This window comes from Festucalex cinctus, chromosome 21 (genome assembly GCF_051991245.1).
Source record: "Festucalex cinctus isolate MCC-2025b chromosome 21, RoL_Fcin_1.0, whole genome shotgun sequence".
Lineage (NCBI taxonomy): Eukaryota > Metazoa > Chordata > Actinopteri > Syngnathiformes > Syngnathidae > Festucalex > Festucalex cinctus.
Genome location: NC_135431.1, coordinates 889025 through 909344, shown reverse-complemented (window position 1 = coordinate 909344; position 20320 = coordinate 889025). Strand labels below are relative to the sequence as shown.

Below are 20320 nucleotides of genomic sequence, written 5' to 3'. Positions count from 1 at the left end.
CAAGGTCAGTCAAAAAAACAAAACTATTTAGCAGAGTTTCAAGGCCAGAATTCGGATGGTGGCTCACTTTATTTCAATGTTTCACAAGAGATGTTTGGGCATCGGAACTAAATGTACGAAATTGTTTCCACAGAAAACGCCCGAGTTGAGTTGAGGTGGCTCGGGCATCTGGTTCGAATGTCTCCTGGTCGCCACCCTGGAGAGGTGCTCCGGGGATGGATGACCCAGGACACGTTAGAGAGACGAGATCGTTAGGCTGGCCTAGTAACGCTTTGGGATCCCGCCGGAGGAGCTGCCTGAAGTGGCTGGGGAGAGGGAAGTCTGGACTTCCCTGCTAAAGCTACTGCCCCCGTGATATGATGGATGGGATTCCGCCGGAGGAGCTGCTTGAAGTGGAACACATCTTGGCCCTTGTCTCTGATTGGCGGATGGAGTTCCAAGGTGCGGCGGTTTGAGGCTCGGTCAGCACAACGTCTCTTTGGCGTCGGCGTGGCGCTGACGTCGCAGTTTGGTGGGCGCGGCCGCTAGACTTCGCTCCGTCAGGTCCTCAAAGGAGCGCGCCGCTGATCCCAGCGGCCGCCCGAACGCCTCCTTCAGCGCCGCCTCGTCCACGCGGGCGTCCTCAACGATGGTGGCCATCCGGGGGCTGTCGGGCGGACGGGGGCTGCACGCCTGGAAGTGCACGCCGGGAGGTTTGAGGATGCGCACGGAAGCCGACTCCAGGGTGCTCAGGAGTTCTGCGTTCTGGGGGAAACAAGGCGTCTTGGTTGAAGGAAGTCAGGAAGCGGAGAAGTCACACAAGCGTCGGCTTTTCTTACGCTGGGATAGAAGAGAGACTTGGTCGTCTGCTCGTACTGTTGGTCCATCTTTTTGTCCTGTGGGGTGGGGGCAGCAAGATTATTTTAGTCAACTAAAGCGAATGAAAAATGTCCACGCACCACGCAGTGCACCAGCACGCTGACGGGGATCCAGAAGAGCAGCGAGAAGGCCACCACGGAGCCCACCAAGTTGTCAGCCAGGAAGGTGGCAAACGTGTTGATGTCCAGCTTGTCGATGAAGTCCCACAGTCGCTCCACCACGTCCTGCACCTGCTTCATGCACTTCCCCTACGAGCAGGCCACGCGTCACGTACCACGTGGCGCACGCCGCGCGCCGGCAAAAACGGGCTTACCGCGCCGTCGCAGAAGCCCACCGTGCAGGGTTTGCCTTTACGCAGGAACAAGAAACCGTCCTGCTCGTCCCGGTAGGGAGCGCAGACGCCGTCGCCGTAGCGACAGCAAACCTTACAGGAAGTGGCGGTTTCTGGAGAAGCAAAACAAGGACGATGGCGGCGCCGTTGCCGGATGGATGGACGGACACGGACGTCGGTGCTTTTTTACCGTTGCAGGCGCAGGGCTCCAGCTTGAGGACGGCGCGACAGAAGGGGATACAGGAGCCGTCCTGACACTTGCCGCTGTCCAAACACGGGGTTTGGTCCGGCGCGTTCTCCGGAGGGGGGCAGTCTTCACTTAAGCCTGAGGACACAAAACGACACGCAGGTAACGTGGACACCTGAGAAAGCCGACTCCTACTTCATTTGACTCTTATTCTGACCAATGTCCACTTCCTGATTGGGAAGTATTTTCTCCAAACCAAAAAAAAAGACACCGGTTGTTCGTACTGTTCTAGAGCAGTCTCTATTTTGGGCCAGGTAAACCAGTTTGAATGTAGATTGCAAACTGAAACATGATCAATAAACATCCATCCATCCATCTTATCCCGCTTAACCGAGGTCAAGTCGCAGGGGCAGCAGCTTTAGGAGGGAAACCCAGACTTCCTTTTCCCCAGCATCTTCAACCAGCTCCACCGGCGGGGTCCCAAGGCGTTCCCAGGACACGCTGGAGAGACACGCCCTGAACACCTCTCCAGGGAGGCATCCGAACCAGATGCCTGAACTGCCTCAGCTGGCAATAAACATCAGTGGCAGAACTACATGTGGGGTGTGTCCAGGTCTGGCCTAAGGTGCATCTACTCAGCCTGCAGGTTAAAAGAGCTCAACGGGTTTTAACTGTCTGGACCTGGAAATTTGGCACAAAAAAATTGGCCCTCTCATTTTGACTGGCCCAGTCTGACTCCTGCCTAACATGTAGTTCTGCCTCTCATGTTTACGGATGATGTTTCACTTTGCAATCTATTCGAACTGGAATACCGGACTAGTCCCCGAGGCCTCGAGATTTCGGTCTAACTGCCGCTTCTCTTCCCTCCATGCCCCGCCTCCTGCTCGGAGAGAGGCCTGGATGGTGATGAGCGAAGTGAGGCTCTTGCTGTGGAGGACTCCGCGTCAACTGACCAAGACCTGAAGAAGAACCACTTCCCTGCAGGTGCGTCATTTCATTAACTGGACTACTTCACAAGGTCGCTTGTTCCGTTTTCGAACTGTGGCCATGTGCAGCCCTTTGAGACTGTTTATTCTTCTAAGGGATATTTAAAGACGCGTCGAAACACGTGACTTGTCACTGACCTGTGCAGTAGGACCGTCCTTTGCACGTGGCCTCGATGGGGTCCTGGCAAACCTCACCGGCGGCCTCCAGCTGGCACTTCCTGCAGCACGGGCTGTTCCTGTCACTGGAATCCCGTAGCAACACGCGCTGACGTTAGCAACATGCTAAAGTTCTTCACACACAAACGCACGGCAACAAAGTCGAGCTCTGCTACATGTAGCGACATGCTAATGTTAGTCAGGCAATGACGTTGGTGAAATGATTGCGTCATTGGATCTACAAACATTAGCAAGATGTTTGTCTTAGCGACATGCTAAAATTGGCTACATGCTCATTTTATTGACAACAGTAATGTAGTAATGTTAGCATCATAAATGCTACTGATATGCTAAAATTAACCACACGCTAACATTACCATCATGCTAATATTAGGAACATGCTAAATTGGCAGCATGCTCATTGATAAGCTAACAGTAATGCGGTAATATTAGCCTCATAAATGCTATTGGTGTGCTAAAATTAGCCACAAGCTAACATTATCATCATGTCAATATTAGGAACATGCTAAATTGGCAGCATGCTCATTGATAAGATAACAGTAATGCGGTAATATTAGCATCATAAATGCTGTTGACCTGCATCGCGCTCCCGGTTTGAGTCGGCACTCGGCGGTGCAGCAGGGGTCAGTGGTTAGGTGCAGCAGGCCGGGATCGCACTCCTCCCCGGGTTCGACGCGAGAATTCCCGCAAACGTTGACCGTCCGTTCCTTGAAGCACAACGGCGCCTTGGAGCGGAGACGCTTCACGATGGAACGCTTGGAGCACTTGGAGAACATCTACACGCAACATATCAAATAATACAAATCAACTTCTTCTATCACGAGAAACGTTTTCCTGATGGACGAAGACTTTTGGACTAGCACAAGAAGCTACCGTTAGAATTTGGACTAAAACTAGCCTTGGGCTGGTTCAAGGAAGCAAGACTTGAATGAGGTCTACAACTAACACCAAAGACCAGGACGAGTTACTAGAAACTACAACTGGTACTAGATTAAGTTCTCAGACTAGAACTAGGATTACAATCTTTAATCTTACACTTACAACAAGAATTGGATGAAGACTAAGGTAAAACATTTGGTCTAAACTTCTACAAAGACTGCGACTGCAACAAGGACTCAACCTTGGACTGGGGCTAGATTTGACAGAATGTGGACAAGGACTTGAAAAAGCTCGAGACACTTGAATTAGGCTGACAACACCAAGGACTAGGACTAGCTACTAGAAACTACAACTGGTACTAGATTAAGTTCTCAGACTAGAACTAGGATTACAATCTTTAATCTTACACTTACAACAAGAATTGGATGAAGACTAAGGCAAAACATTTGGTCTAAACTTCTACGAAGACTGCGACTGCAACAAGGACTCAACCTTGGACTGGGGCTAGATTTGACATTTTTGAGAATGTGGACAAGGACTTGAAAAAGCTCGAGACACTTGAATTAGGCTGACAACACCAAGGACTAGGACTAGCTACTAGAAACTACAACTGGTACTAGATTAAGTTCTCAGACTAGACTAGGATTACAATCTTTAATCTTACATTTAAAACAACAGTTGGATGAAGACTAAAGTAAGACATTTGGTCTAAACTTCAACAAAGACTGCGACTAGAACGAGGACTAAACCTTGGACTGGGGCTAGATTTTAGTCTAGACGTAGACTACGCCTTGAACGGACTGTCCTTGTTGAGGTCAGGTGTCATGGATCGACCTTGCTATCAAAGTTGAGGGTCACGGACTGACTGACTGACATTGAGGTCAGGGTTCACGAACCCTCCTTGTTGAGGTCAAGGGTCACGGGCTGACCTTGTGGTCACGATACCGACCTTGTTGTTGGGGTGGTCCCCGCTGACGGCGATGGGGTACATGATGTACTTCCCTCCCTGGTCTTCCCGGGGGGCGCAGTAGGGGATGTTGTCGGGGTCGTGCTCCGCCCCAAAATTGTGACCCAGCTCGTGGGTGGTCACCAAGTCGGCTTCCTGCGCAGACGGGAACTAGCTTAGTCACGCCACGCCACGCCGTGTCGGGAGAAGGGGGTTCACGTGTGCACGCGAGACCTTGGTGAGGATGGTCTTGCCGTAGTTTTTGGTGCTGGTGAGTCCGGTGTTGAGGTAGATGATGCGGCCCCGGTCGGCGAAGGCGTCCATGTTGGCGACGCCCGCCGGGCATCCTTCGGAGCACAGCCCGCCGGGGACGTCGGCCTTGACGGGCGCCACGTACGCCAGGCCCAGCGTGCCGTTGTCGAAGTCCTGGTAGGTGAACAAGTGCGCCAGGCACACGTTGGCCGCCTTCTCCGACACGTCCACGCTGAACTGCTGCCAGACGCAGACGCGCGCAAAGTCAGCTAACGGGGGCCTCGTTAGCATGTGTTAATCGTGTTGTGTTTTTTTACCTCCAGGAGCTTTTTGACATCCCACACGTCTCGGCCGGCCACGGGACTTCCCGCCATGTTGAAATGAGCGCCGCCCGGCTCCACGGCGCTCGGCGTCCTCTTGATGATGATCTGACGAGCGCGGGAAATATTAAAAACGCACGTCAAGCCCGACGCGCGGCGGCGCGCACGTTGGGTTATCTGCGGCGAATGAACCACCTCGTGGATTTGGACGCCGTAGCCGGAGAATTCGTCGTCCCACGACGTGTTCCTGTAGATGTCGTCCACGCGGTCCATCAGCTCGATCTGAAATCGATCACAATCACGTGAGTAAGCGCCCAGCGTTGTTATTATAGTTTGGGAATTTTTCATTTGAGTTTTGAGTGTTGGTTTTTAAATTAAGTTAGTTTTAATTAGTTTTCACTGTGGTTCTGTTAGTTTTTATTAGTTTTAGTTGTTTAATAAATGCTTCGTCGTAGTCTAGTTTTAGTTTCAGTATTTTTTTTGTTTTTTTGTTTTTTTAAATGCCTACGTGTAATGGTTAGCAATCACAATTAGCATTAGCGCGCTAATAGTGACCACACAAAACACTATTTAATTCACACGTACATCATGTTATCAACATTCCACACGGAAACGTGTCTTAAGTTAAAAGTCACTTCCAGACGATGCGTCAACATTATTCCAGAAGTAAACGAGGGTCGAGCTAGCTGCAAGCTACATAAGCTACATCACTTCCTGTTCCTGTCTTCTTCTGGGACGGTTTAGTGCATCACTGCCCTCTACTGGTCAAGTGATGAAAACTCAGCTCAGGTGCTTTTTCGGACGTACAGATGACTTTTTAACTCATTTGCTCCCAATGACGTATAATTACGTTTTTTTTTTTTTTTTTTTTTTTTTTTTTTTTATGTTCTAAGACCTTGCAAAATAAGTCAAAATCCAGTAAAACAGCTGGGAGCGAATGGGACTGCTTCTGTGAAAATGGCTGGGAGTGAAAGAGTTAATAACTAAATGAGTCCGATTAATCGGTCGGGCCGTAGTACGCGCACACACATCTCACCAGGTAGTTGAGCGTGGTGCTCTCGTCGCGGCGTCCCATGTGCGTGAAGAAGCGATAGTCGGCCACCAGCAGCAGCGTGCACGTGTTCTTACTGTGAGGGTGCGCGTCGCGGCGCGCGCGCACCCTCGCGCGCTCTGAGGCGTACACCACAACACAAAAAAAGTCAGACAGGAAGTGACATCACGCGCAGTGTTGCGTGAACGTCGCCGTCGAACCTTCTTCCCGCTCGTCGGCGTCCTGGTCGGCGTGGCGGACGGCGTCGGGGTCGACGTAGCCGCAGACGGACGGTCGCCGCGCTCGGCTCAGGTTGCGGATGCGGTCCGAGCGGTAGACCAGCAGACGGGGGTCGGACGGCCGCGTGAACCTCCACAGGGGCTGAAAAACAACAGCAAACGCGCAGACATTTTTTTTTTTTTTTTTTTGCAAAATGCACTTGATAAAAAGGATAAAACATGTTTGGGATGAGGGAGGAGGGATTGGCTACCTTTTTATATTTCAAACGCTACTTTTACAATACCCGCTACCTGGAAATCCATACCACTACTCAATGGTACCGATTTTCAGTCTCTTTCTCTCCCTTTTTCTCTTTTACCCACCCCCTGTATTATGGAGTTTGCGATTCATTGTTTCGATTAATTGCGATTGGCGATCGCTCACCTCGATATTGAATTCCGCCTCCTTAGTCAGGATGCGAGCGGTGAAGTCGCGCTCGTCCATGTGAGCTTGAACGCGAGAGTTTTCCTCCCCTGCCCAGACGACGGAAACGAAAAACCTCAGGAAAAACGGTCAGGGCGCCCCCCGGTGGCCTGGAGCTCACCGATGACGTGTCCGGTGAAGAAGGCGTGGCGGTCCACGCGCAGGTTTCGCTCGCCCTCGTCGTCCACCGCCCACGCCGAAAAGTCTTCGGTGAAGATGTGCTCGTTGGTCCTCAGGTACAGACGGAAGTGTCTGCGACCGGTTCAAGTCAAAACAAATGCAATCGGCGTCGACAAAAATATTTTTTGCAATCATGCAGGTTGCTAACCTTTGCAGCGCGTGGAAGCTGATCTCTTTCTCCACGTGAGTGGCGAGCAGGTCTCGGCGGCGGACGGAGTGCGCGTGCACGCTGGACGGCGACAGCACGTCAAAGTCGTCCAACATGGCGCTCAGAGACGCTGAGGACCAACGGGAAGGGATTTTTAGCTAACTTTTCCCACATTTTGATTTCGATCGTCTTCCAATTTGGAGTTGTTTGAAAAGACCGGGAACACAAAAGCGTTTTGTCGCGAGCATTGGTTAGCCTTTAGTGTGCTAGCTTAAAGCTAACGCTAACATTGCTGTCTAAATATAACAGGCACATATTGTATTCTTTATCCTCTGCAAAGGAACGAACCCCACTAGAGTTCTAGGCAGGACACGCCCTGCTCCAATATGATTGGTTGCCACATCCTTCTCCAGTCTCTCTGGCAACAGCAGAGGAAAATAAAGCAAAAATAAATGCACTACAAATAAATACAAATGCATGCAACAAACTGTACAATGCGATAAAGAAAGTTTGCCCAAAAGTAGTGTGGATTTTGGGTACCAAGACGACAAATAAAGCTGCTGGAAAATTGAGTGGGTGGTGGTATGCATGGTGAACAGAGAGCCAAAATCTTGCTGAGTGGGGACATACACAATATTTACATTAACTACTTATATTCATACATTTGTTATATGAATTTATAGCTCTACGCGTGTAATCTAATACATTAAGTTTAGGTATAAATGTTTTATACACGATCGGATCATACAGGAAGTGCGTCGGCAATGGTATTGATTACACTAAAGTTGAACACTTCCAGCCCGATAATAAAACATAAAGCACGTAAATGTACAATAAATTTGAATGTATAAATGGAGACTTACAAAGTTCCGGGTCTTGTGAATGCGCGGAAGCTTCACTTTGCGACAAAGCCAAGAGAAAAAACACCATCAACATGTTGAGTTTGTTGTTGACGTCACCAAAACTCTCTAAAAGCCGCAATTTTATTTTTTATTTTTTTTGGGTGTGTTAAATAAGAGAATTAAGGCTACATTTCAAGTCTTTAGTGTTCCGATTGAGTTGCTGGGCTCTTCGGTCATAAAAGTAAAAGGAAAGAAAAAAAAAACCCCGAAGTTGACAAAACCAGGAAGACGCGCTGCTGAGCGGTCAAGTTAGGGAGAAGCAGGGTTAGTCGAAACGGAAGCTATCGTGCGCGGCTTCACAGCAAAAGTATTTCCTCGAAGAATAATTCACTTTTGTTGATGTAAAACCGCATAATTGGTAAAGATTCATTCCAAGTATAATTTTTAAAGTGTGATAAGATAGCAAGTATTTGTTTTTGATGACTGTTGTAATACGAGTCGATCTGTTACATTTATTTTGGAACTCCCTGTCGTCATCATAGTCTTCCTGGTGTCTTGACGTCTGGGGGTCAAAAATAACCCAAAACTTCGATTTGCCAAAAACTGATTTTCATCTAATTTATTTTAATGGTTACATTCAAATGCAGTCCTGTGACGCCCGACTCGCGAACAGTGAAGCGACTAAAATGAATAAAAAAAAAATGGACCGTGGTCGTCCATCTTGTGTCAGCGACATCTGGAGCGTGTCGTCTATTTATAAACTCTGAGCTCATGAAATCCCCGCTTGCAATGTTTTTTTATGTCATATATTAGGCCGATTCGAGTCATAAACGCTATTATAAACTAAAATCAAAATAACGATCTTGCGTGAATTTAGATGTAAAGTGTAGTATTTTATAGAGTCACGTCACGGGCATGTTAGGACGTAATTACAACAACTATTTTAAACTATTTTTTTTATGTTTGTCTTATTTTATTTTATTCATTGAAATATTTTTTTTATATTTATATCAACTAACTCAAAATATATGAGTACATTTACATAAGAATACACCGCAATTAAGAGCTGCAGTTCTCATTGCTCCCTGTGGGTGGCAGCAGTGCTTCAGTTGCAAAAGAAAAATAAAAAGAAGAAGAAATCTCTTTCCCAAAACAACCGGAGTAGCATGTGAGGAGCTCCAAGTATTCGAAAGTGTCGAATTTATTGTTTTAAAGAATTTATTGTGGACAAATGGATGAAGAGTTGACGGTCTGTAACATTTTTTTTTTTTTTAAATTTGCGCTTCTTCTATTTTATCGTGCTTAAATGTTTTAGCTTTCTTTTTTTTTTATCGTTGCAACAAGCGAACGTGCTTCACTGCCGTTAATGATTAGCTGTCATTAGTCCCCGTTTTACTATTTTATTTGGTTAATAAAATAAAAGCCGATTTGTCCAGGATAGCTCAACGATTCATCAAAATATACGAACACCCATTTTGAGCGTGAATTTAGGAAAAAAAGTTGTCAGTGTTTGCTATGGATTGTCGGCATGTTGGGTTGTTCACTCACGAAGGTTGCAAATGAATTAGTTACGTGTGTAAAATTTGATGAAGATGAATTTAGACGCGACAAGTATTACGAGGCAGAATTTTTAAACAAGATTTGACTCATATAAGTATCAGTGATCATCATTTTCACAGTAGTTTTACGAACTTCGAGTTTTGTGTTGGAATCCAAATTTCAAACATTACTTCCGGTATATTTTTTAAAATATTGTATCATTGGGAAGCTTGCTTACGCACAGAAAAAGACAAGAATGATGAATTTGAAGTATTTGTAATTATAGAAAGCCAAAGGTCCAGCTTGGCCTCTCAGGTTTAAAATAAAATGAAGGTAGTCAGAAGGTGAATAATTGATAGTCGTTCATGAAATTTCTGAAATTAATATTGGATGCTATGGATTGGAAAATGGCGTCATAGGTAATGTAACGTCATCTTTAAGGGACCTCCAGGTGGCTTGTTGCTTACTAAATATAGAATTGTGCATTTGAGCAATCAATGCTTGTAATGCGTCGCTTGCACGTTACAGGATGGCTACCGGGAGGCGTGCCGGCAATGCGGCTCGGTGGCCTGGGGCGTGTCGGACGAGGGTGGCTTCTTCTGCAAGTCGTGTCACAACGTCATCGAGGTGAGCCGCGACGAAAACGGACCAAAGTCCATGAAAAAGGAATCATCCTCACTCACGTTTTCCCATCACCGCTTGAAACCTCTCCATCAGAGGACCCAGGAGGCGGAGTCGCGGGCGAGCACGCCGGGGTCGGCGCGAGTCTCCACCGTTGGCCGAGGGAGCCGAGCAAAGAAGTCGGGTGCGTGCGTCAGCCGACTGCCTTTTGTTTGTTGTTTTCTGACTTGTTGCGGGGTTTTTTTTTTTTTTTTGGACCACGCGTAGAGCGAGCGTGTCGGTGGCGGACGTGCGAAGGCTTCCAGTTCATCCTGATGAGGCAAGCGGACGCGCTGATCAAGCTGGGCGTCGCCCCGACTTTCAAGGTGGCACGCCGGTGGTGGGCGTGGCCACCTCGCCGGCGTGTTTGTAACCGCTCTGTGTTATTAACAGGACGACGTGCTGTGGCCGCTGTGGCGGCGCTTCCTGCAGACCAGCAAGCAGGCGTACACCGGCAAACCTGCGCCGGCGGTGACGTTCTCTTTCCTTCGTTTCATTAAGACTTTATGAATGAAAGATTTTTTTGGGGGGGGTGATTACCTGATTATTTGATGTGAGAATTGATAGGATAATCAATTTTAAAAAGACTGGATAGGAAGGACCTTTTAATCCAGAAAATTCTAATTCTAAAAAATTCTAGTCTTGAGTCCACGATCAACAGATTTTTTTTCTTTTTTCTTTTTTTTTTTTGTGGGGGGGTACCTAATTAATTGGTGTGGTAATTGATAGGATAATCGATTTTATAAAGATTGGATGGTAATAACCATAAGACAGAAAATTCTAGTCTTGATGATGAGTCCATGATCAACAGACTTTTTTTTTTTTTTCTAATTACTATTATTATTATTTTTTTATTACCTGTTTATTTGATGTGATAATTGATAGGATAATCTATTTTAAAAAGATTAGATAGTAACAACCTTAATCCAGAAAATTCTAGTCTTGAGAGAGTCCTTGATTGGCATTACCTTTTGTTTTTTGTTTTTGTTCCTGCAGCAAGATGTGGATTGGGAATCGGGAAGCGGCGCCGAGTCGTCCTTCCTCTCCGACGGCGAGATGTGCCCGACCAGCGCGTCGGCATCGCAAGCGGGTCAGCGCGCCGTCCGTCGCCACTTCCAATTCCAACTCGCGGGACAAACGCTAACGTGCGACCCTCGACCCCGCAGACACCCCCAGCGATTGGTCGACGGGCTCTCGGGGCAGCTCCGACCCGCCGATGCCTCGCGGCAAGGCGCGCCGCGCCGCCCTCAGCATGCCCAAGACGCTGGCGCTGATCCACCTGGCGCTCGTGTGGAGTCGCCAGGCGCTGACGCTCGCCGACCTGCTCAGGTGAGTCGCACGTGAACGGAACGGCGGAAATTTTACGCAACTTTATGTATTTATTTTTTATTCTTTTTAGGCTGTCGAGCGACGGGCACATCCCGTACACGGCGGCCTATCGGGACCTCCCCGAGGAGATGAAGCAGGACGCCGCCGAGGCTCGGATCTTCAGCGTGCAGGTGGGGAAGCCCCCTCGCCGACCGTCTGGCCTCGAAGTCGCTCTGGCGCGTTCCTGACGGCGCCGTTTTGAACCGTTTTGGGCAGGGCGTCCCCTCCCACCGCGCGTTGCACCGCGAGGCCCAGACGCTGGTCCGCTTCCTGCAACTTCCCGCTTTCCCCGCCGTCCGCCGCCAGGACCCGCTGCACCCGGCCACGCTCAGCCTGCGCTACCTGGCTGCCGCCAACCTGCCCGGTATGCTAATGTGCTAACGTGCTAAACGAGAAACGTTCGCTATCCCGCTCTGGCAGGGAGGGGCGACTTGAAATGCTATTCGGGGGCCACATTTTTACATATGGACATGTTGTGCAAAATATGTCCTCTTATAATATTTCATTTTTCCTGATACATTTCTCAATGCATGTATAAATCATCAACTGTCCCCACATCCAACAACAAAACAAAATCTACAAAATAAACGCATACTGTTCTCAAAATTTAACATCCAAGAAAAAAAAAGCAAACCAACAATAAGTGCAGGAAGTTATTTTTTGCTTTTTTTTTTATATATTGACTCAAAATTTTGGATGAAACAATTAGTTATTTTAATATTAAAAAAAATGTGCAAATGTTTAAATTTCAACAACTCAAACATCTCAAAATTACTATTAATATTTTTGTTTTTACGATTATGCTGACTTTGTAATTGTGAAGTGTAGTGATCAAAATTGTAATTAAATTTTGATGAATTGCACATTGATCGAAATCCAATTACAATTGGTACACTCCAAAATTACAAAAATTGCATCATCATAAACAAAAATAAAAAATTATTAATACTCGTTTTGAGTTGTTTAAATTTGGATATTTGCTCCTTTTCAATTTTAAAAGGACTAATTTAATAAATCTTGTTTGCTCCAAAAGGAACTTGCATAATTGTAGTGTTTCAAATCATTTGATTCGTCTTAATATTTTTAAATGTTTAAAAATCTTCTTATGTATCAAAAAATAATCGTGATTTCAGTTATGACCAAAATAACGGGGAATTATTATTTATTCCATAATCGAGCAGCGCCTCAATTGTAACCATGGCAACAATGCTGATGTCGTCCCCGCCAGACGAGCTCCACCCGTGGGTGTGCGTGCTGATGGAGCGCGCCGGCGTGTCGGACGTGACGTGCGGCGCCTCGTCGTCATCGTCGTCATCGTCGTCGTCATCGTCGTCGCTGCCCCAGTACGACGTGCAGGCCGCCGTCCTGGTCGTGGTCGCCGTCAAGCTCCTCTTCGGCATGGACGACCGCACGGAATGGTGACGTCACTTCCTGTTTCCTCGGGCGGGGCCCGTTCGCGTCCTCACTCTCGGCTTTTCACCTTTTTCAGGGTTTTGTCCAACGCCGCCGGCGATCTGGCGGCCGGAGAGCGCACGTCGGCGCCGAGCGGAAGCGTCTTCAGCCTGAGGAGGTGGTTCCGTCTGATGCGCGCCGCCGAGCGCCGACGCCGGCGGGCGGGAGATGGCGCCGCCGCCAGGTGAGACCACCCACGCGTGACGATGAAAATAAAAACGGGTATAATAAAAAAAAGATGTAGAAAATTACAAATAAAAAAAGGAAATATATAATTAGTGTCAGTCGATTAAAATTTTTAATCATTAATCACATGACTTCAATAATTAACTCACGATTGATCTCAAATTAATTGCACGTTTTTATATCTCAATTTATAATAGTGTACAATATTTTTTAATTTTTCATACTCAACATAAAAGCGTGAAGAATTGTTGACCTGATAGCATTTTTTAATCATTGATTCAGTAATCTCATATAAAAAAAACTTTTTTTTCACTTTTATTAATTATTTATGGATATATAGATCATTTGTGGTTTTTGTTTCCATTTATTTTTGTTTTGAATTTTTGAATGCTATTTTTTTTATATCACTTTTATTCATTTTGATTGATGTATTGATTATTTTTTAATTGGTCAGTTTTGGTTCTGCATCCATACGTGACAGGCCTGATTTTGAAATTGATTTTTCGTGTGCCCCCAACAGGAAGCAGTGGAAGTCGGTGCCTCTTTACAGCAAGCGGAAACTCAAATGTATCGTCATGAAAAAGAAAAGTAAGCGGACGCCAGCGTGATGTGGAAAAAGCTAAAAAAAACAAGTTGGCGCCTTTTTTTTTGGAGGAGTGGCGGAGCAGCTGACGTCGTGCTTGGAGAGATTGTCGCGAGGAGGGGTGACGCGTGACTCTGCCCCTACCGCCGCGCCGTCCTCCTTCGCGTTCTGCTGGGGGGCGGCGGCGGACGCCGACGGCCCCAGTATGCGCCACCACAAGCTCCGCCCCGCCGTCGCCCGGAAAGGGGAAGTCCTAACCCCCGTCAACGCCACCTACTGGCACCCGCCGCTCATATCCTGCGACCCCCAGTAAGCCCCACTCGGATCCTCGCGTAAAAAACAAAACAAAACAAAACAAAAAAAAGTTTTTGACTCACGCGTGCGTCCATCTTGGAAACAGGAAGTGCGGCGACCGCTGCGTGGCGGCGTTGGAGGCCACGCTGCCGCGATCGTTCGTGTGGCTGCTGCGGCTCTTCGGCTTCCTGTTGCAGGTCAGCCCCGCCCACTTGCACCAGGAAGTGCTCAACGTGGAGAGGCGCGTCTTCACCGGCAAGCTGGCCGAAGCAAGCGGCGGCGGCGGCGGCGGCGGTGGTTCACCGGTGAAGAAAAAGTCGAGAGTTTAGTTTTCTCTTCGGCTCGTCTGCCGCCATCGAGTGGCCGGGCAGGGTAGCACGCTCACTACAAAAGGTGTAAGTTCACAAAACAGGAAGTACATGAGCATTTTTTTTAATTTTTTTTTTACATTTCAATGGGTTGAAAAAAAATATATATATATATTTTTTATTACTATAAAAAAATTATAAATAACATTTTTCTTTTAAATTGCATAAAATTCAATCAAAACATTAGAACAAGAGCAAACCCAAAAAAATGTTTAAGAGGAAAACAAATGTATTTGTGGGAAGGTAAGTGGAGGTGGTGATGTCGTCACATAAACACTCAATTGATGTTTAGTCAAGTCAAACTTTTGCAACCATCTGCAAACCTCCCAGATGAACATGTGACCTGCATTCCGCAGACGGCACATAAAATTCATTATGGAGATCCTAAAACGCCTTATTAAAAGCGCTGGTAACCACGGCAACAGTGTGTGGCATTCACGTATTTGTTTGTTTTCACATGCACGCGCAAGTGTGTTTTTGTTTGCACTTCCTGGAGGTTATATTCTTGGGGAAAAAAACTGAGATTGAACCTTGACCTCATTGTAATCTGAACACGTTTATGGTTTTTTTTTTGTTGTTTTTTTAAATGACACAAATTGCCTGCTTGTCAATCACCCGGGCAGATGGAAAGAAGCCCCGCCCTGAGGAAAGAAGCAGGCAGGCTCTTTGTCTGCCTCACTGATCTGTATATATGACTGGATAGCCAGTGTAAGCCGTTTAGGTCAGTGCGTTGAAGTCACAGGGCGGCCATCTTGTTACTCCCACCTCGCAAGCAGACCTACAGGTGAGTCATAAAGAGCGGCGAGTATAAGGCCGGTGAGGGCACTGTTGGCAGAGGCATCTTTTGTTGAATTACAGTTATAATTTAATAAATTAAAAACAATATTCTTCCTATGCTAAACATTCTGCATATAATTTCTACATGTATTTAAGGCAAGTTGTAAAATGTCTGAAGTCCTCCTGTTTATATTGAACAAATTTAAAACAGCATAAATGATGCTGTTTCTACTAAGTACTGTCTCAAATGTACTTAGTTTGGATACTGTAAATGTATCGTATCGTATGTCGCGCAACGTTTTATCGGGAGAAGCAATATGGCGGCCTCGCCACCTCAAAAGTCTTGGCCTATCCGCTATCCAGTCATATATATAGATCAGTGGTTAAACGGGATTCGCTGTGTTAGCATGTTGTAAACATGCTTTTCGTGTATATTAACACATGTTAATTTGTTTTGGATACAAATTTAGTACGAAACTGTGAATTTCTAACGCAAGATGTGTTTATACTAGTAACATATTTAGTGTGACTATTTTGTGTTTGTGTTTTAAACAGGCGTGCTGGCGTTGTGTGTGTATAGATAGCTATAGTATTAGCATGTATGTTGACATGGTATGTATTCATTAGCAACTTGTATGTTACGTATTTAGTGTGTATATATTTGTAATGTGTTAACATTCATTTAATGTGTGTATAAATTAGAAACATGTATGCTAACAAACTAGCGTGTTTTTAGTGTATCATGTAATGAATAATTTTGTATACGAATGTAGCATGTATCGATGGTGTCTGGTTAGTACATCGGCTTGTTTTCCTTGTCGAGAAATGCGCGGGCACGTGGCGCTGGCGGCGGCGGCGCGCAGCGTGCACACGCACGGGTTCACGGGGTTCATCGAGTTTACCGTGACACCGCTGACTCCTCGGCCCCGCCCCCCCGACACACTTCCACCCCGTCGCCGGCCAATAGCGCCTCGTCCCGGCCCTCGGCCACGCCCCGCCCCGCTGCCTATTGGCCGAGGCCTGCTACACCTTTACCGCTGATTGGTCGGCCGCCGCGCACCTTTTTTTTTTTTTTTTCTTCTCCTTTCTCTCTCTTGCCTTCCTGTTGTGTTGTTGTTGTGTGTTTTTTTTTCACTCTTTGGCGCCTCTCGGAGCGAGCGCCCGCCCGGCCGGCCGGCGGATCCTTCCGAGCAACTTCTCCAACTTGCCCTCGCCGCCCGCCATGCTGCTTTCCCGCCAGGTGAGTCCCGAACGAAAGCGACAGTCCGGGTCGAACCGGGTCCGGGTCGCTGCGCGCGTCTCTTCCTGTTGTCTGTCTCGCGCGCGGGAGGCCGGGTTGGGTTCGTCTCAGGTCACCGAGACGCGTGTGTGGGCAAAATCTTCATCATCATCATCATCATCGTTTTAACATGTTGACCATGTTTGATGATTAAATCAGCAAAAAGTTGCTGGCGATTGTCGAGGGACAGCACGATAGACTCGCGCTTCCGAGTGTTGCGCTTGAATCTCGGCTGTCTGGGGGGGGGAGAAAGGACAAAAATCGTCAGACTTCTTCCAAAACCAGTCAAATCCACACTTGGCGTTAGCTGGTGACCAGTCACTTGTTTGTCTCTATGTAGCCTGACGTCAAAAAGGCGACCAGTCATTTTTTTTTTTTTTTTTTTTTTTGTCTTTTGTTTGCTTTGATTGGCGACCAGTCTATTGTCTGCATGGTCGACAGTCACTTTGACATTGATTAGCGACCAGTCCTGACTCCTGGATGTTCCCCACCTTGCACCCAGTCAGATGTGACAGGCTTTGGAATAGTTTGGGATTTTAGGTCGGTTTCTTTTTTTTTTTTTTTTTTTTGCGACTTTTGTTCTTTAAATTTAGTTCGTCTTTAGAGCAAGTTTGTTGGCTATTATTTTTTTTTCCAAAATATATATTTTTTAATTATTTTAGTGTACAGTATAAGATTTTTAATAAACTACCATTCCTTTTTTTTTTTTTTTTAGCTATTTTTCCCCAAAATATATTTTTAAATTATTTTAGTTTATTTGTATAAGATTAAAAAAGTCACATTTTAATAAACTACCATTCCTTTTTTTTTTTTTAGCTTTTTTTTCCAGAATATATTTTTAAATTATTTTAGTTTATTTGTATAAGATAAAAAAAGTCAAATTTTAATAAACTACCACTCCTTTTCTTTTTTATTTTTTTTTAGCTATTTTTCCCCAAAATATATTTTTTAAATTATTTGTTTATTTTTATAAGATTAAAAAAAAGGTAATTTTTTTTAAAATAAATTAAGTATTTTTTCCAAAATATATATATTTTTTTGTATTATTTTAGTTTATTTGTATAAGATTAAAAAAAATGTCAATTTTTAATGAACTACCATTCTTTTTGTAAGTATATTTTTTCCAAAATATATTTTTTAATTATTTGAGTTTATTTGTGTTAAGATTTTTAAAAAAGGCCAAATTTTAATATATATATATATTTTTTTAAGTATATTTTTGGGCTTTACTGTGTGACCTTATGTACTTTTTGTACATCAATACTAAAATAAATTAAAACATTTAAAATCATAATAATAATCATGAGTAAAATTGACATTTTTTGCTATGATTGTATTCATTTTATAAACAAGATTTTATTTAAAGCATTTTCATTGAAGTTAACATTTTTTTCCCCAATTTTTTTTTTTTTTTTTTTGTCGGCCTATCAGCACGCATGACGTCAGGAACATAATCTCATCCTGTTAACTGTCACGGTAACCTTTGACCTCCACTTTGACCTCCCAATCTTTAGGTGGACTTGGAGGCAGCCGAGGCGCTGGTCAGCATGAGCTTCTGGGGTCAAAGTTCGCCCGAGCCCCGCCCGCTGACTCCGGCCTCCGACTCGTGCGACTCCGCCCCCCCGCACTCGCCGGCCGCTTCCTCGGCCAATGAGATGGCGGCGTTGTCGTCACTGGTGAGAAGCGCGCGACCGACCGCATAATTGGGATTTGATTATGTTAGCGTGTTCACGTCGCGTTGCGTTCTCGCAGTGCATGACTCCGCCCCGCAGTCCCGGCGACTCCTCGGCCACGCCTCCCGGCGTCACCCGCCACACGCCGTCTTCCTCGCCGCCGCCGCCGCCGCCTCCGCTCCTCTCGCCGGTGCTATGCCAGCTTTTACCACTGGGCGGCCGCCCGGGACTGCTTTCCGTCGTGCTGGTGGTCCCGCCGGCGACGCCCCCCGGCCGGACCGCGACGGCGCCGGGCGGCGCCAGGCTCCTCCCCTTGGCGCCAACGCCCGTCTACTTGTCGGCGGGCGGCGGCGGGAACGCGGCCCGGGACGCGTCGCGGCGACGCAACTACGTGTGCGACTTCGCCGGATGCCACAAGACGTACTTCAAGAGCTCGCACCTCAAAGCGCACCTGCGCACGCACACAGGTAAGGTTTGCATAGTTTTACAATTTTTCATTTGAGTTCGTTTTGAGTATTGTTTTTTAATTTAGTTTGTTTTAATTCGTTTTCAGGGTGGTTATGTTTGTTTTAGTGACTTAATAAATGCTTACTTTTAGTTAGTTTAAGTATTAGTTTTAGTTAGTTTTTTTTTTTTTTTTTTTATGTGTTACTTGTGCGCAATATATAAAAAACACGATATGACTGTTTAAGCTCATATTCACAGATCAGGGTTATTATAGATTTGCAATTTTTCATTTTAGTTACCGGCAGTTTTTGTTTAGTTTATTTATTTATTTAATTAATTATTTATTTTTATATAAGTTTAGTTAGTTTTAATTGGTTTTTATTAGTTTTAGTTATTTAATAAAAATGCTTAGTTTAGTTTTAGTATTAGTTTTTGTTTATTTCATTTTTAGTTTTTTTTTTTTATTTAGTTTTAATTAGTTTTCAGGGTGGTTCTGATAGTTTTTTTTTTTTTTAGTTTTAGTTGTTTAATATGCTTAATTTTAGTTTCAGTATTAGTTGTATTTATTTATTTTTATTTTTTTATTTAAATGTATATGACTTGTACGCAATATTTAAAAAAAACACCATACGACTAAACTACGGTGTAACGTACAGATTAGGGTTATGATAGTTTTGCAATTTTTTATTTCATTTTGAGTTTTGTTTTATAAATTTAGTTAGTTTTAATTAGAATTCATGGCGGGTTTGATAGTTTTTATTAGTTTTAATAATTTAATAAATATGCTTAGTTTTAGTTTGAGTATTAGTTGTATTTATTTATTTATTGAAGAATAAACAAAGCAAAGTGTCTGTTTTGTCAGGCGAGAAGCCATTCAGCTGCCGCTGGGAAGGCTGCGACAAAAAGTTTGCCCGCTCCGACGAACTTTCCCGCCACCGCCGCACGCACACGGGCGAGAAGAAGTTTGCGTGCGGCGTGTGCGCGCGCCGCTTCATGCGCAGCGACCACCTGACCAAGCACGCGCGCAGGCATGCTAGCTCCAAGAGGCCCGCCCCTGCAGCGGCACTTCCTGTCGGGCTCGATTTCGCCTCAGAGTCGGACGCGGCCAATTGTTAAGTAGCTCCGCCTATTTTCTTACTCCAACTTTTGACCTCCGACTGTGTGTCTGGTAGCTGCCCCTTGCTAACATTAGCGTCATCTCGGTTGACCTTTTGTACGTCAAACATGGAAGATGCTAATGTTAGCATGACCGCCGGTGAAGGTTACGAAACACGCACGTGTCGTGTGAGGACTAAAAAGGCGACATGAAAAGTACCTCGCTCAGGATTTTTGTTTTTGTTTTTTCAATATATGGACAACAAGATGGCGGGCGGCTGCTTGTTTACGTACACAAACAACATACACAAACAACGTGACATTTTTTTTGAAGCATTAAAAGCTCGTTTTTGTACGTATGTACGCAAGATGATTAATTTGTGTCTAAATAATCTCATGTTGCATTTGCGTACCAAAACAAAAGTGTCGTGGTTGCTTCTTAATGCATACGTGAGCTACTGTATATGAATGTGATGTGTATCAAGTAACTATTGCTATTCTCACTGTGATACTACCTACTATTATTATTATTTCATAAATATTTTGTTCACCTAGCCAGGAAGAAAATACCTCGTTATTGCTTGTGTAAAATAAGTTTTGTTTTTTAATAAACTGCACCACATCAAGACATAATGGTGTCCAATCAAACTCCATGTTTCTTCCAAAAACTTCATCAGTTAGTTGAATTCAATACTATATATAACATTTTTTGAATAAGATAAAGTAAAATCATAAAAAAAAAAAAAAATGTAATTCCAAAA

General features: G+C 45.2%; 3 protein-coding genes across 7 annotated transcripts; 2 read left to right on the top strand and 1 right to left on the bottom strand.

Annotated features, from left to right (window-relative positions):
* Nucleotides 1-26: 26 nt before the first annotated feature.
* adam17b (ADAM metallopeptidase domain 17b) lies at nucleotides 27-8140 on the bottom strand. 2 transcript variants are annotated; one of them, XM_077511045.1, is made up of 17 exons: nucleotides 7860-8140; nucleotides 6997-7126; nucleotides 6790-6920; nucleotides 6630-6718; nucleotides 6188-6347; nucleotides 5973-6106; nucleotides 5132-5218; nucleotides 4934-5044; nucleotides 4599-4853; nucleotides 4368-4520; nucleotides 3116-3315; nucleotides 2501-2604; nucleotides 1380-1514; nucleotides 1172-1302; nucleotides 939-1106; nucleotides 819-875; nucleotides 27-744 (listed from the first exon to the last, which is right to left on the bottom strand). In XM_077511045.1, exons 1-17 carry the CDS (start codon nucleotides 7930-7932, stop codon nucleotides 463-465), a joined length of 2400 nt encoding a protein of 799 aa, XP_077367171.1. In that variant the 5' UTR covers nucleotides 7933-8140; the 3' UTR covers nucleotides 27-462. The 2 variants fall into 2 exon arrangements, with proteins under 2 accessions (XP_077367171.1, XP_077367170.1); XM_077511044.1 differs by having other exon boundaries at nucleotides 4599-4856; nucleotides 7860-8139.
* Nucleotides 361-14710, top strand: taf1b (TATA box binding protein (Tbp)-associated factor, RNA polymerase I, B). Of its 4 annotated transcripts, XM_077511050.1 has the most exons (16): nucleotides 361-1538; nucleotides 2271-2360; nucleotides 4940-5238; nucleotides 9906-10004; nucleotides 10095-10182; nucleotides 10266-10317; nucleotides 10431-10508; nucleotides 11034-11127; nucleotides 11204-11366; nucleotides 11437-11536; nucleotides 11622-11769; nucleotides 12634-12823; nucleotides 12895-13041; nucleotides 13564-13631; nucleotides 13698-13935; nucleotides 14027-14710. In XM_077511050.1, the coding sequence occupies exons 4-16, from the start codon at nucleotides 9932-9934 to the stop codon at nucleotides 14247-14249; spliced, it is 1662 nt and encodes a 553-aa protein (XP_077367176.1). In that variant the 5' UTR covers nucleotides 361-1538; nucleotides 2271-2360; nucleotides 4940-5238; nucleotides 9906-9931; the 3' UTR covers nucleotides 14250-14710. The 4 variants fall into 4 exon arrangements, with proteins under 4 accessions (XP_077367176.1, XP_077367175.1, XP_077367174.1 ...); XM_077511049.1 differs by lacking the exon at nucleotides 361-1538 and having other exon boundaries at nucleotides 1857-2360; XM_077511048.1 differs by lacking the exons at nucleotides 361-1538; nucleotides 2271-2360; nucleotides 4940-5238 and adding an exon at nucleotides 8945-9087.
* A 158-nt stretch (nucleotides 14711-14868) lies between these two features.
* On the top strand, nucleotides 14869-20222 carry LOC144010641 (uncharacterized). Its single transcript, XM_077511052.1, has 4 exons — nucleotides 14869-16305; nucleotides 17859-18020; nucleotides 18097-18484; nucleotides 19327-20222. Exons 1-4 carry the CDS (start codon nucleotides 16288-16290, stop codon nucleotides 19578-19580), a joined length of 822 nt encoding a protein of 273 aa, XP_077367178.1. The 5' UTR covers nucleotides 14869-16287; the 3' UTR covers nucleotides 19581-20222.
* The last annotated feature ends 98 nt before the right edge of the window (nucleotides 20223-20320 follow it).

Excerpts from the sequence above, each read along its gene's own strand:
- adam17b (XM_077511044.1), bottom strand. The coding sequence starts at position 7,932 with ATGTTGATGGTGTTTTTTCTCTTGGCTTTGTCGCAAAGTGAAGCTTCC. Across the intron at positions 4,521-4,598 it reads GCAAGACCATCCTCACCAAG|GAAGCCGACTTGGTGACCAC; the intron begins GTCTCGCGTGCA and ends CCGTCTGCGCAG. Across the intron at positions 1,107-1,171 it reads TGGGCTTCTGCGACGGCGCG|GGGAAGTGCATGAAGCAGGT; the intron begins GTAAGCCCGTTT and ends GCCTGCTCGTAG.
- taf1b (XM_077511047.1), top strand. Across the intron at positions 10,183-10,265 it reads GAGCCGAGCAAAGAAGTCGG|AGCGAGCGTGTCGGTGGCGG; the intron begins GTGCGTGCGTCA and ends GACCACGCGTAG. Across the intron at positions 13,632-13,697 it reads TATCGTCATGAAAAAGAAAA|GAGTGGCGGAGCAGCTGACG; the intron begins GTAAGCGGACGC and ends TTTTTTTTGGAG.
- LOC144010641 (XM_077511052.1), top strand. Across the intron at positions 18,021-18,096 it reads TGGCGGCGTTGTCGTCACTG|TGCATGACTCCGCCCCGCAG; the intron begins GTGAGAAGCGCG and ends GCGTTCTCGCAG. Across the intron at positions 18,485-19,326 it reads GCACCTGCGCACGCACACAG|GCGAGAAGCCATTCAGCTGC; the intron begins GTAAGGTTTGCA and ends CTGTTTTGTCAG.